The sequence below is a fragment of the Manis pentadactyla genome, chromosome 2 (genome assembly GCF_030020395.1).
Source record: "Manis pentadactyla isolate mManPen7 chromosome 2, mManPen7.hap1, whole genome shotgun sequence".
Lineage (NCBI taxonomy): Eukaryota > Metazoa > Chordata > Mammalia > Pholidota > Manidae > Manis > Manis pentadactyla.
Window position 1 is genome coordinate 77,683,739 of NC_080020.1, and position 15,594 is coordinate 77,699,332.

General features: G+C 39.7%; 1 protein-coding gene across 6 annotated transcripts in view; it reads right to left on the minus strand.

Annotated features, from left to right (window-relative positions):
- The window catches only part of ATG10 (autophagy related 10), a 270,765-nt gene that overhangs the window by 10,172 nt on the left and 244,999 nt on the right, over window positions 1-15,594 (minus strand). For 5 of the 6 annotated variants that reach the window (XM_036914212.2, XM_036914205.2, XM_057493820.1 and 2 more), the window contains 2 exons: window positions 7,070-7,167; window positions 6,296-6,411 (listed from right to left, as the gene is read on the minus strand). In XM_036914212.2, the coding sequence (XP_036770107.1) occupies window positions 6,297-6,411; window positions 7,070-7,167 (213 nt within the window). In that variant the 3' untranslated portion in view covers window position 6,296. Of the gene's footprint in view, window positions 1-4,475; window positions 5,976-6,295; window positions 6,412-7,069; window positions 7,168-15,594 lie in introns of those variants that run through there. The other variant, XM_036914206.2, reaches the window with a different exon arrangement.

Consider the following 15,594-nt stretch of genomic DNA (forward strand, 5'->3'; position numbering starts at 1 on the left):
GCAAATGTGATCACTTTAACTCCTCTACTTGAATTCCCTTAGTGGCATTTGTGGTTTTCAGGCCAAACACAAATTCTCAGTGTGGCAATAAAGGCTCATCTAGACCTGGCCGCTGTCCTGCCAGCTGGCCTTACTTTTCACCACTTCCCCATAAGCACTTTCAAGGTCTTCCCTCCATTCTTCACCTGGCCAAATCCTGCTTTGCCTGACTCCGGTCATACTGACCTTCTGAGAACCTCCCCTGGCACTGGCGTCCCCGACCTGTGCCTCAGGAAGGGCCCTGCTGCCTGGAGCTTCTTGTCTGTTTCCCCACCGGCCTGCGGCATTCCCAAGAACCAGGGTCATGTCTTTCTGTTTGCTTTCCCTGGCACCTAGCCTAGGGCTCAGTACATAAGGGAAACTTAATAAATATCTGCTGAAGTGAATATCTGCATATTCTTACTCTTAAAATTTAATCCAAAAACAAAAACAAAAACAAAAATACCTCAACACACAGGTATATCAGTCCCTAAATCCTGCAAGAAGCTCTGATTTTGACAGGGTAGCCCTCCATTTCCTAGGGTCTTGAGAGTACGAATAAAAACTATACCTATCTTGGGAGAAATGGACGCACCAACCCAGGTTTTACTTTTTTTCTCTTTAATAGATTTTTGTTAGGGGCTGGATAGTTTCGCATTTTTTTTTTGATCTAGCAATAAGATTTTTCTTTTTTTGGTATCATTAATCGACAGTTACATGAGGAACATTATGTTTACTAGACTCCCCCCATCACCAAGTTCCCCCCACATACCCCATTGCAGTCACTGCCCAGCAGCATAGTAAGATGTTATAGAATAACTACCTGTCTTCTCTGTGTTTTACAGCAGTCCCTGTGCCCCCCCATTACACATGCTAATCATATGCCCCCTTTCTTTCCCCCCCCATTATCCCTCCCTTCCCACCCATCCTCCCCAGTCCCTTTCCCTTTGGTAACTGTTAGTCCATTCTTGGGTTCTGTGAGTCTGCTGCTGTTATGCTCCTTCAGTTTTTTCTACTCCACAGATGAGGGAAATCATTTGATACTTCTCTTTCTCTGCCTGCTTATTTCACTGAGCATAATACCTTCTAGCTCCATCCATGTTGTTGCAAATGGCAGGATTTGTTTACTTCTTATGGCTGAATAAAATTTCATTGTGTATATGCACCACATCTTCTTTATCCATTCATCTACTAATGGATATTAAGGTTGCTTCCATTTCTTGGCTTGTCTGGGAATTGTTTAATCCATACTTCATATTTGAATGGTAGTTGTGCTGGATACAGTATTCTTGGTTCAAGGCCCTTCTGTTTCATTGCATTAAATATATCATGCCATTCTCTTCTGGCCTGTAAGGTTTCTGTTGAGAAGTCTGATGAAAGCCTGATGGGTTTTCCTTTGTAGGAGACCTTTTTTCTCTCTCTGGCTGCCTTTAATACTCTGTCCTTGTCTTTAACTTTGCCGTTTTAATTATTATATGTCTTGGTGTTGTCCTCCTTGGGTCCTTTGTGTTGGGAGTTCTGTGGGCCTCCATGGTCTGAAAGACTATTTCCTCTCCCAGTTTGGGGAAGTTTTCAGCAATTATTTCTTCAAAGACACTTTCTATCTCTTTTTCTCTCTCTTCTTCTTCTGGTACTCCTATAATGCGAATATTGTTCCATTTGGATTGGTCACACAGTTCTCTTAATAGTCTTTCATTCCTGGAGATCCTTTTATCTCTCTCTGCCTCAGCTTCTCTGTATTCCTGTTCTCTGATTTATATTCCATTAATGGCCTCTTGCACCTCATCCAGTCTGCTCTTAAGTCCTTCCAGAGATTGTTTTATTTCTGTATTCTCCCTCCCAACTTGATACTTTAACTCTTGCATATTTCTCTGCAGGTCCATCAGCATGGTAATGACCTTTATTTTGAATTCTTTTTCAGGAAGATTAGTTACGTCTATCTCCCCAAGCCCTCTCTCATGGGCTGTCTAGGTAATTCTGGACTGGACCAAATTCTTCTGCCTTTTCATGGCAATAGAGGTAGCTGTAGGCAGGTAGCACATGTGTCAGCTGGGAGAACAAAGTCCTTTTCTGCTTGTTGGTCACCTTGCCCTTCTCCGCTGCCTGCGACAGTTAGCCACACACCTAGAGCAGCCTCCGATTAATCCCCTAAGCTGCTGTGGGTGGGGTCGCCATCAGGGTAGCCCAGAGCCCTGCGGGTAGCTGGGTGTGCTCTCCTGCGAGAATGGTGCCCGTTCGGGCCTTGCTCCGGTTTCCTCTGCCTGCACCAGGCAGTTGCACACCAGCGGTGGCCTGTGGGTCTGGCCCAGGTGGCTGCACACTGGGAGGACATTCTGGGTGGTTGCTGTAGGTGTGTCCACTTTCCAGCTGCTCTACCTATGCAGGCATGTGCGGCCGCTCTCCGGCTGCTTGGCTGCTGCAGGCACGTGAGGCCACTCTCTGGCTGCTCAGCCACTGTGCTGGGGCCTCCCTGGCTGGGGGAATGATTGGCAGGATGCCTATCACTGTGAGGGTCTTCAGGGGTGCGTTGCCACCCAGGCGGCTGGGGTGCCCGAAGTTCCTCAGAATTCCCAGCCTGCTGGGTTGAGTGTGCTGGCACGCTTCCGTCTGGCTCTGAGGCCCCTGTCCCTTTAAGACTTTCAAAAAGCACTCGCTTTTATTTTGTCCCAGGGAAGCCAGCTGTGGGGACCTGCTCATAGGTTTTACTCTTCCGTTTCCCTAATATCCAGCACACCACACAGTGTGTGTCTGTGCTCCCAGTGCGGATAACTAGGGCTGGGTATTTAGCAGTCCTGGGCTCCCACTCCCTCCCCGCTGTGACTCCTTTCCTCCCACTGGGGAGCTGGGGTGGGGGGCACACTCGGGTCCCCCCGGGCCACGGTTTGTATCAGACCCCCTTCATGAGGCACTGGGTTCTTGCAGATGTAGATGTAGCCTGGCTGTTGTACTGTATCCACTGGTATCTCTTTTAGGAATAGTTGTATTTGTTATATTTTCAAAAATATATGTGGTTTTGGGAGATTTCTACTGCCCTACTCATGCTGCCATCTTGGCTCCTCTCCCAGTTTTGTTGTTTTAACCTTAGTACTTGGTGATCAACAGTGTCCGGCCGTACCACCAGCTACTCAAAGAACTGGCCCACCCACTCAAATCCCCAGACTGAGATCTTTCCCTGGATCACTTACAAGGGGTAGATAGCTCTCTTCTGTGCATGTCATCTTACACATACCTTACACAAAAGAAGGAGCTAAGTCACATCATTAAGGAGGGGAAGAAATTGGAGTGAAATGGAGACAATTAAATGGTAATCTGACTAAGTAGAGTGAGTCATGAAGGGGGCAGCTGACAGTAGGGGCTGCAGTGGTCAGAGAACCAAGCAGACTCCGTTGAGAATTGGGTAGGAAGGTGGGGAAGGAAGCATTTCCAGGTGGGAACCTGCACGAGCAATGGTCAAATAAGGATGTGGGCAGAGAAGACTTGTCGGACCGGGCACCCATCAGGGGAGGAGCGAAGCATGAAATGGGGGACAGCAGGTGTGCTGGTGTCCCCACAGGAACAGGGCTAGTCATCCTCTGTGCCCCTTCCTCCATGGGCATTGTGTTGGTTTTGAAGCACTTCAGTTACCATGTCCTTGTCAGGTGAGTGGGACAGATATTATAGACTTTAAAAATAGACATGGTAAAGGACCACAGGAGATGAAGAAAATAAGCCCACGTCACATAGCCAACAGCCAGCTGAACACACAGTCTGGACTCTAGACTTCTCCCTATTTCACAGACCCAAGAACTGGAGTGGGTGGGCCTCCCAAATCCTCATTTGCCAAGTGAGGAAACTGAGGACCAAAGAGCTGAAGTGACCCTCCCAAGGTCACATAAAGGCAGAGTTTAGGAGACTGGCTCATAGCAGCTTTAGCCAACCTTATTTCTGACTGAAGGGACTTTGCATTACATTAACTGGAGAGTAAACTCAGAGGAGAAATCCCCACTGCAGAGAAAGTTACTTTAATAAAACAAAGTATTTTCTCATCTTATAACTGTTGGCATGATAGCTTTTTATATTACTGTATTCTTAAAACATTTTTATCAACAAAAAATGAAGATTTTTTTAAGTGAAAAACTCTGAAAAGAAATAGAGCTCCCTGAGGAGAGGAAGCCCTCTTGAGAGGAAAGTCTCAAAATAGTCCAACAGGAGCTATTCAGAACTTTTTTCTGCCACTTATGAATTTTCAGGTCTTCATCAATCAAAGAAAAAAATTAACATAAAATACACAGTGACTCCAAACTGATAAGACTACTATCCCTTAAGAATCTGTTAGTTAGCAAAGGATAACTAATATTTCCATATTAGTACATCTTCCAGATGACACATTATTATGATTGTTTATATACCTATATATACAAATTGTCTTATATTGTTTATATATATATATATAAAATATATGTATACATATATTTGATGTTTCAGAAATGACATGGCTTGAGAAATGACTTGCTGAGAAATCTGTGTTTACATTAGGGAGAGTGGGAGAAAAAAATCTCTTGCAGAAGTTGAAAAGATGTTAAGTATTAAATACCAAAATGCCCAGCAAGCATGTAAACAGGCTCTCATCCCAGCATGAATATGTGCAGCTCAGCATTTTAAAATTTACTTTTAGCTTTTCTAGCAGTTTGAATTAACCCTTTCTCCACTTTCACTCCCAGTGTGAGAGCTCATCCCTGAATAGAGTGAGAGTGCTGTCACAGTCCTTTGCAAGTCACCAGCAGACAATCCTCACCCTAATCCCTTCCCCCAAGTGGGGTGCCAGGTAAACAAATGCCTCTTAGACCCCCTTACTATCTGGGAAGTTCACGGCAATGCCTAGGCAAATGTTAGGAAGGAAGTCCAGCTTGTTAGAGCTCTACACAGAATTTGAAAAGGTCTGTTAGGAGACCAAAACAGTACAAATAAATGCCAGAGTACAGGTACATCCAGACCAGAGGTTCTCCTGACTGTGTGTGTGTTAGGATCACCCCAGAGAGGCTGTCTCAGGAGGTGGCACCCAGCATTTGTAGTTCTAAAAGTTCCTCAAGTGACTGTAAAGTAGATCCCTCATTGATAGACGCTAATATAGATTCTCTGAAGAGCTCATTACACTTTTCTCTTAGTTTTATCCCCTAACATATTAAAATGAAAAACAAAACAAGCAACCCAAAACTGAAAATTCCTTCATATTAGGTCCATCTTAATGCCTTACTGGTTATTTAACTTATTGACAGAATGGGAGAATAACAGTAAAATATGAGAAAGGTGAGCACTTAGTGAATATTTATATAATACTTTACAATTATTTTTCATGCATTAATGGTCTTACATGGTTCCCATAGCAACACTGTGAGGTTGTTTGTTATTCTCATATTAAAGATGAAGAAAACAAGCCTCAAAGACATGAAGATTTGTTCAAGATCCCTCAAACAATAGAATAGAATAGTTGAGGGTTTGCCAAGTAGAACAAAATGACCATTGTTTTATTATAGGTAAAAAATAATAATAATGCTTGAATATTTCCTACAGCTTTAAACTTCCAATTTTCAGGGACATGTAAATCTTATATTTTAATTTTCATATATCCTACATTAAAATGAACACACAAATCCATTTCTCCATTAATCTCCAAATCAGCAAAGTGCTTGTCTCAGAAAAGAATGATCTGGAAGTGCCCCGATGATCTGAGTATTTCTATTACTGAGTTAGATTCCTTCTTTGCTGTTTATAGTGATTTGTGTCTTTGAGGTGTTTTCCCTAGACATAGAGTATTATCAGTTGCTGAAGACATTTGCTTCCAAAGGAAAAAAAAAATTCATGTCCAAGGTGTGGTGAGTTGAAATACTACATGGTATTGGTGCTATTAAAACCAGGGCTGGCCAGATAAACTCTTGTGCTCATGCCACAGTTTCTAAGCATTTTAGGCCAGTATGAATCTGATGAACAAGAACAAAACAAAAGCCCAGGGAATAAAAGTTAACTGAGTAGTAGAGACTTATTTCAAGAATATCAATTCCAAAATAAAACCATCCAGTCCTATAGTTGGGTGAGTGTTATTATAGCAACGTCAAATGCTTCCTAAATGACCAGGCACTGGCTGTTTGGAAATCTAAACAAACAACTCAGTGTCCAGCCTATTAAAGATGAAAGCAGACTTAATATATGGTGGGGCCAGCAGGGATGACATATCTAAGTGCTACAGAGACACTCAGATCTTTTTAATAGCAAAATACTCAGTGCAGGTTTTCCTTTTTACCTTATCGATAGACACTTTCTTCATCCTGAGAGGCTGCTTTGGCATAACTCAGAGGTAGATTAAGTCCAACAACTGGTCCTACAATGCTTAGCCATGATGTGATGTAGTTGACGATCCTGGGAAACAAGTAAAAATACAGACAATTCTTATGTTTCCATTGTAGCTAAAGGAATAGTAGAAAATCAGTTACCAACAAGAGACAAGGCTTTTTTCAAAGGTGTGTGCCCACCATTTAGAGTTCCAGCATTTCCAAATGCCGACTACATTGTTCAACAAAGACTCAAGATCCAAAGAGACTGAGGGCCCCTCGCTAAGGTGATCAAAGGGGAAGTCAAGGCACTGGGGCTCCCGGCTCGCCCTGATGATTTTAATTCTATGCTGAAAATTTACAGCATTTGCTAAGGTAATAGAATGCAGTGGTTAAGAGCATAGCTCTGAGGCAAAAATGCCTCGGTTCAAATCTCAGTTCCACCCCACTAACTAGCTGTGGAATCTTGGCTGACTCGTTTAACCCTTCTGTGCCTTAGCTTCCTCCTCTGTAAACTTGGTAAAATAATGGAACTTAGCTAATAGGGGCACTATAAAAATCCAATGCATTAATATATCTAAATTACTTAGAACAGTGCCTAGCACACAGTCAGAATCAATAAATGTTAGCTATTATTATTATTACAAAGAATATTTCTTTTTTAGGTTAGCTTTTAGAGTCACATAAAAAGATTTACACTTTTAAAATAAGAGCTAAAGCCAATGGATCTTGATGGTGTTTCTTACCTATTGATTTTTTGAGAATTCTTTAACACAGGAGTCATGAATTCATCTGTCTTGCAGGGATGAAGTACAAAAAAGGGTTGCCCAAGTATCGGATGCTCCTGTAAGAATCAGGGTTGGCCCAGGATTGCCATGTGAATTACTTTGAAAAGGTTAAAACACATAATCTGATTCACTCCTTTAAAATAAAGGTTTGCTTTAAATTCAGTTATTAAGATACAGATAGATTTCAGTTTTGAAAAAAAATTCATAATCTAAACATGAGAAGGAGTTGGTGAGAAGGAGTTATGCACTGATAAAGCTATACAGTGCGGTACAGGAGGGCACATGGTTGTTTGTTACACATGCAAACTATACACACCTTTTATCAGTTCCCTCTAACTCTTTGTCAACTAGGGTTTCTGTTTTGGTTTATTCCTCAAGGATGTCTATGAAGCCTAGTAGCCTGACCATCTGAACAGTGTACTTCACTCACCTCTTTGTTAGTGGGACCCAAATCATTCACATGTTATTTTTTTAATAAATTTTGTCAACATGTTAATTTTTCAGGCCTAACTGCAATCAGTGCCAGTGGGCACAGGTTCAGTAAGTAGAGTGGTTGGGGGGTATGGGGAGAGAGGAGGGGTGGGGGCCAGTGGTGGAGAATGGCCTGCATTATTTAAATTGTTCTATTTCTGTCTTAGTTTCTCACTTTATGTTTCTCTCCTTCTGTCTTCCCAAAGCACATAGGCTGCTTCTATAAGTTAAAAGCTAATATGATGGAACTCCGCTGCCTTTATAAGAGAATGAATATAAGATACAGGTCAGAATGCTGTCAGATTAGGGATGTGGACATCATTTAGCAAGCAATCAGGAGCCCTAGGAGGTTTCTATGTAGTGAGGATCTATGCACAAATTCTACCAATGCAAAAACACTGATTGATGATAAACTTGCCAATTGTTTACACTGCAGATTAAGCATTATGCCAGAGACTACAAACTGAAATACTGCTATGGTTCTTAAAGTGTGTGTTCCCCACAGTTCATACGCTGAAATCCTAAAACCCAGGATGATGGTATTAGGAGGTGGGGCCTTTGGGAGGTGATTAGGTCATGAGGTGGGGAGCCCTTGGGAATAAAGTTAAGGTCTTTATAAAACAGGCTCCAGAGACCAAGAGGGCCCTCATGAGTACAGGCTGGCATCCTGATCTCATACTTCCAGACTCTAGATCTGTGAGATAAACATTTCTGTGTTCATAAACTACCTAATTTGTGGTATTGCATTATATCAGCCCAAACAGAACAAGACAAATACCTATGAAGACCAGGCAGGTGACCTGGAGGAGCAAGGCCAGGTAAATACGCTGGCATGTGACGGGGACTGTGGGGACGACAGAGTGTACCTAGCCAAAGCTGAACTTGCTGCCCTGCTCTAGCCATGCCATGTGGGACTGCAGGTTCAGTGTGCCAGGACTTCCTATTTGTCAAAATAACCCAGATATCCAGATTTTTATGTAAAACTTCCTAAACTTAAACGTTGGCATGCTTTTTTTTTTTTTTTAAACACAGAGTGGGCCAAAAAAACCAAGCATATAGGCTATATTTGAACTATGTGCTGCCTGCCTTCTCTTCTCAGCCAGTCCTTGGGAAGAATTACAAGTAGCTGTCCCTCCAGCCTCAAAACATTGATGTCTGTGTGCATGGGCAAACACCCACTCGCAGAATGGTAAGACAGTTCCACATGCTGGACACATTTGGTGTGGAGATTCGGGGGTGTTACATGAGTGGTGAAGCTCAGTTATCTGCTGGGTATGGTTGGTTTATGTCTCCCAGAGTGCCATCTCCAGAAGTCTCTGCCTGGTGGCTTGATTCTTACAGCAGAAATTGAGCAGTCTCTCTCCAACATTCTCCTTGTCCCTCAGTCCCATCCCTAACTAGGCCATGGGGTCACAGCCCAGATATGGTCCTCCTGCCCAACTTGATTCTGGCTTCCCTTACCCGCCTTAAACTAACACTTATCAATTCAACACATATCTATTAATCATCCTTTAGATGTCTGCCAGTAACAGTTCTGGCTATAGTTATAGACATAACTAGGTCTCAGAGATAAGCAAAGTCCCTGATCCCATGAAACTTACATTCCAGGGGAGTAGACAGCCAATAAACACCTAGAACAAATAAGATAACCCAGATAATAAGAAGTGCTATGAATGAAATAACACAGGGTCCCTTGTTTTTGAGGGCATTTGAAACCCAAAAGCTCTTTTTTGTGGTTAAAAAAAAATCCCTTAAGTATGTTATTAATTAGACCATTCTTCTAGCAATGTTTCAAGAGCAACCATAATTAATTAGATGGTTAAACTCTATATGGTCTATACCCAATGCTTTCTCAAATCTATCAACTTCTTTTAGTTGTGGCAAATTAGCCAAATCATTACTTGGTTTTCAAATGCAAGTGGAAATTAATTTTTAAAATACTCAAAATAAATCCTTTTCTCTAAATATATAAGGCTACTGAATAGAGGTCTTGTGTTATTAAGAATAATGTTTATTTAATATAGAAAAATATAATTTCCCTGATGTTATTAGAATTCATATATTCCCTCATTCATTCACTTACCAAATATTAAGCCTTCCTGTCTGATAATTCTATAATGATTTGACCTGTGCTAAAGGTAAAGGATCTGTACATTTAAACTGTGGTTTATCCTATGGATATCTGAATGTGGCAGAAATGACAGAATTCAAAGTCAGCCTTGTGACCTGAGCCAGTCCTACTTTTTCAGTTACATTCAGTCAGCTGATCCTGCAAGATAAACTGTTTGTATTCAGAGTGAAGTAGAGAATTTACAAATGATTTGAGGCATTTGATCAGTGTAGACAATCAATCTGGATAATATTCTCCAAAAGCCATTTTTCTGCAATACAGATTTTTTAAGGCTTCTGTAATCAGGAAAGATATCCATATTTTCTGCTTTTTTCTTCAGACAGGCAGAATCAAAGATGAAAGCCATCTTTAGTTGGTTTAGGAATTATGTGTTGGAGTTCAAAAAAATCTAAAATCCTACACCTTATTTAACATACCATTTTCAGAGAAGAACATCAAAACTGTCAGTATCTTTTTAGTGACATTTCTTAGTTCAATTCAGAAGGTAAATTTGTGTGAAAGTGCTACCATCTGCTGACAGTACTAATGAACTGATGCAAATCTGCATGGAGAAAAATGTCAGTGTGCAAATACATGCAGCCAATGAACTGTGTTAGGCTCACAACTCAATAAACACTTCTACTGGAACAAAGTTCTGCTAAATGATTTTCTGTGAAAATAGCAATAATGGGTCAGATTTCTATCTCTGTAACTCCAGAGGAATTATATAGGCACACTCTCTTATTAAATTTAATTTAGCAATGGTTAAGTGTCTCATAAAATAAGTCTGACATAAATACAGTGAATTGGTTTCAGAACTACTAGATATGACTATCATAAGGATCTTCATATCTTCATTCTTACATCTAATAAATAAGATGAGTTTCTTGGTTCGTTGCTTAATTTTCTTGGCTCTCCAGGAGGACACAAATATAATTGGACATACCAAGCTTTCACCCAGTTTCATACTCCAGATTGAGCAGACTCGCCTCTCACTCCGGGCACTTTCCTTAGCAATGGAGCAGGGCATTTCCCTCCTCCTGCCCCCTCAAGTGGAGGAGAGAAAATAGCTATGAGCATCTGCAGCAGCAGGCCCTATACTAAGGCTTTTGCCCGAGATCACCTACCTGAGTAATTCTCTGAAAAGGCTTTATTATTGTCACTTTAGAGAACAGATTCAAAGGCATTATGCTTGAAGTCATCCTTGCAGTGAGGGGCAAAGCACTTTCAAAACCTACTCTTACATTACCCCTTCTCCCCCCGCTGACCAGAGCTGGTATCAAAGATAGCCCCCGACTTTATCCTCTCTAGATCACCTCTTCAAAAATATATTTTTTTCAAAATATATTTCACAAAACTGTAAGAGCAATGCATAATACAAAGTTCAGAAAATATAGAAAAGAACAAAGAATAAAAGCAGGATAACCTAAAACTGCCCAACCCAGATTTAATCCCTGTTCGATGAATTTCCTTTCATATCTTTCTATACACACACATTTGTGGTTTTCTGTTGTTTTTTATTCATAGAACAGATATTTATCGAGCACGTACAATGTGCCACTCCCTAACGTGTGTATTTTGTTGTTCTTCTCTAAGCATCTTTGTCTTCTGTTTTACTGATTTCTGTACTAATAATGCTTTCTGCAGGAAAAAAGGGACTTTTATCTAACATAAATACAGCCACTGCCAGCTTCCTATTTACCTTATACATTTTTAAAAATTAATTTCTTTTCAGTATTTCTGTGTCCATAGGTTTGAGGTATTTCCTGTAAAAAGAACACAGATGGACTTTTTAGGAAATCCACCTTTACAATCTGGCTCCTAAATGGAGTTTCTAGTTCACTTACAGGCTTTGTGATTACTGATACAATTTGATTTCATTTCTTCCATCTTATTTTAGACTTTGCACTCATCCTATTTTTAATGTTTCTTCTTTTGCTATTCTTTTTTCCTCCTCTGTTGCTTTCTTTTGAATTATGTATAGGCTAAAAATTTTTTCTCATTTATTTTTCTCTTTATATTAGTTTGTAAAATACATGTTATATTTCCAAACTTTAGTAATCACCCTACAATTTTTAAGCAAATGTTTTATTTAATAAAATCTATAGTTATTCAATATCTTTACCTTTTCCCAAACAATTCAAGGACCTTAGGATATTTACTATGGATCATCCCTTCCTGATTTCTGTGTTTTGTTGTCCAGTATTTCAGCTCTATCTTTTGTTTTTAACCCCATAAATTAGATAGTATTGATGTTTTGTAACTCAATGTTGAGATTTACTCACATTTGAGTGTTCTTTTTGCTTACCATTTTTTCCTATGTCTCAGATATTCATTCTGGGATCATTTTATTTATTGTTGAAATGTGTCCTTCAGAACACCTTTTAATGAAGATCTAGAGGTAGGTAGTAAATGGTCCCACTGTGAATGCTTTATCTTGCTCTCATTTTTGAAAAATAACTTTTTATAGGTATAAAATTTTAGGTCATAATAATGTTCTCTCAGCACTTTGATAATACTATCCCCTTTTCTATAGGCTTCCTTTTCTGTTTGGAGGTAATTTCTGTAATTGCCATTTCTTTTAAGATCTCTTTCTCTTTGGTGTTTTACTATAACGTGTCAAAGTGTGGATTTCTTTTCATGTATCCTGCTTGGGATCCACTGAGATTCCTGAATCTAAATATCAGTGTTTTTTCAACTACCCTAGAAAATTCTCAGGATCAGCTCTCTGAGTACTGGTCGTCCCTCAGTTTCTCTAGTGTCTCCTTCTGGAACTCCTATTAGACATGTGTTCTCCTCTCTCCTTTGTATCTCTTAACCTGTTATATTTACCAGCTTTTTCCCAATTTTTGCTACAATGTATATAATTTCTTTAGATCCTTGTTCTAATGCATCAGTATTCTCTTTAACAAGATTTATCTACTTTTTAGTGTGGGACTTCTAATTGTATATTTTCCTTTCTAAAATTTCTGCTTGATAATTTCTTAAATTTGTTTGGTCATTTCTCATAGTCTCTTATTTGTATATCATACTTGCAGAATTTTCTTAGATTCAAAAAATATATTCAACATATTTATTTTATATTTTTGCACCAAAAAGCTTCAACATGTGAATTCACTTTACAGTTTGTTGCTTTTGCAGGCCCTTGCTCTCAGTGGCTTGTTATGAATTCTGTACTTTTTTTTGTAGCTTAATAGGATGGCTATAAATATGGCACTTCTTGGAGGCCTGGGATTAAAAGTGCATTCCTCCAGAGAAGTTTATATCTGCTTCTGTCTGATGCTTCAGGTGGAGAGGGGAGAAGAGGGATTGCAACTCTGGTACTTACATGTGGGTAGGCTTGTGTTTAGGAATTCTCTGGGGGTATTTTTTTTTCTCTTTATATTTTCTATACCGAATAAGGCTGAGAGGGTCAAATGGGGAAGAGAGAAGAACATTTTTAAAATTTATAAAAAATTATGGGAGTTGCTATGTTAGGTAAGCTGGTGTGGAGACCTCTTTGCAGAGGTAACACTGGAACAGAGAGCTGACCGGTGAGGAGCACGCCATGTAGTTCTTTTAGAAATGTTATTTTTGGCTTGGAATGACAAGTGCAAAGACTCTAAGACCCTGATAAGGGAGAAGGCCTGGAGTGTTCAAAGAACAACAGGACAAGTATGGACAGATGACATGGAGGGGAAGAGTGGCAGAAGTAAGACTCGAGAAGTAAGCAATCGGCAAGATCACATAGGGTCTTGTAAGGCATGGAAGGATTTGGGATTTTACTCTGAGTGTGACAAAGACACTTTGGAGGACTCTGAACAAAGAGGTAATATATTCTTATTTACATTTTAAAATATTGCTCTTGATTTGTAGAAGGGAATGAGGGGACACAAGAAAACTAGCTAAGGAGGCACTGTCACAGCCCAGGCAAGATATGATGGTGGCTGTACTAGGTGATAGTGGGGTGGATGGAAAAAATGGTCAGATTTGGGACTTATTTTGAAAATACAACCAACAAGATTTGCTAAAGGATTTGATATGTTGTGTGAGAAAAAGAATAAAGAGAAAAGGATGGCTGTGAAGTGAAATGTCTGCTTATGTTTTCTTGACTATTTGTCTATTGAGGATTTATAAGGGTTTTCTTGTAAATTTATATTAGCTCCTTAGTACCTTTCTGAGGATGCTGATTATTTTCATTCATTCAACCACATTGTGAGCTATATACTAGGTTAAATATTAGGAATATAGTGCTACATAACCAGATACCCAGGCTCTCATAAAAATTGCTGATATATTAAAAATATTGCTTATTTCTTGATTATTTATCTTAAAATTTTGTTCATGATAATTTACATGTCAAATGTAATATTAGATAATTAAATGTACAATTGTTCTCCTTGTATTTCATTTATCACTCTTGTGTTGAAAAATTCCTATTCAGTATTAGAAAACTAGTTATTTACCTATATTTATATACAGTGTACCATTTAACTACTTGCTGTTCCCCAAACACACTGTTTTTTCTTACTTCCAGGCCTGTGTACATGTGGTCCTCTCTGCTGGAGCCACCCTTCCCCCTCACTTACCAATGCTCATTTTCCTCCTACAGACCTCAGCTTTGTTTTACCGTAATCCCAAACCAGGTTTTGACCCACTGCACCCCATGCTTAGCCTACTGTTCAGTTCCACACTGATCTGTATGGGAAACTGCTTGTTTACAGAAGTCTTCCTCTACTGTACTGTAGTCTCTTGAAGGCAGAGGAAATATTCTGATTTGTTTTAATCTCAGCACCAAGACAGTGCTTTCACCTTGTGCACATGCAATATATTTGTGGAATTAACTGCCCAGACTAAAACATTCTACTCTGCCATAGTAAATCGTTATTGACACATGCAGCCTTTTCTATAAAGGAGAATATTTGTGCAGAAAATACCAGTGGCCCCTATGCCACTCTGGGGACATGAAATGGACAGAAACATTCTTTCTCCTTGTCACAAAACCAGAGCAGCACCTCTTGTGCATTTATAGGAGTCACCAGTAAGAATTTCAATATCTGTTTTCTCTCATATTTCTTCCAAAATGTACTTAAGAGCAAAGGGGAGGGTTTGAGTTTAGGAGTAACTCTCCACATAAAAGCTTATGTCAATTATGTAATACATTCTAAAACCTATCTGTTGATGTGCACATAAAAAATAATATCCTATATTATCATTAAAAAAACAAATGCACCAAAATGCATACTCTGGTGCCCACTTGCCACACTTCAGTATCCTCCTAAGGTGTGTTACCCAGACTAAGAAGCTGAGTCAAATACTACTAAAATATGTAATAAACTCATGCCTCTATACTTAACTCACTCCTTTATTACTTCAGGTATATTTTCCTCATGCATTCAATAAACATCACTGAATATCTGTTGTGGGGAAGACTCCATGCTAAAATTTATCTATCTGTCTATCCATCCACCCATTCATTTATTTAACAAATATTTATAGAGCACGTTCTACATGCCAGACACCATTCTAGTCACTGGAGCTATAAGTACACTCAAGACAGAAGCAACATCTGCTCTCATGGCATCTACATTCTGGTTTCAGGTACTAGGAAGATACAAAATAATATTCATTATCTCAATTCCTGGGGTTTACAGTCCAGTTGCATTTCCAGTACTAAAAGTTCTGGTTGCATCTCTAGGGGAGAAAGTTCCAAATGTCAAGTAAGTTTGTCGTCACTCCCTCCCTCCCTTCCCTTAGGATTTCCAAAGAGAATGGAAAAGCAGATACCCAGGGAGAACAGCAATTTCACTCAGCCTGATGGCTGGAGGGTGAGTAGTAGGACTTGTGACCAAATACGTAGGGAAAGGTGGCAAGAGAGTTGCCCTCAATGGGAGGGATTTCTTTTCATCATTTGGGGAGGAGG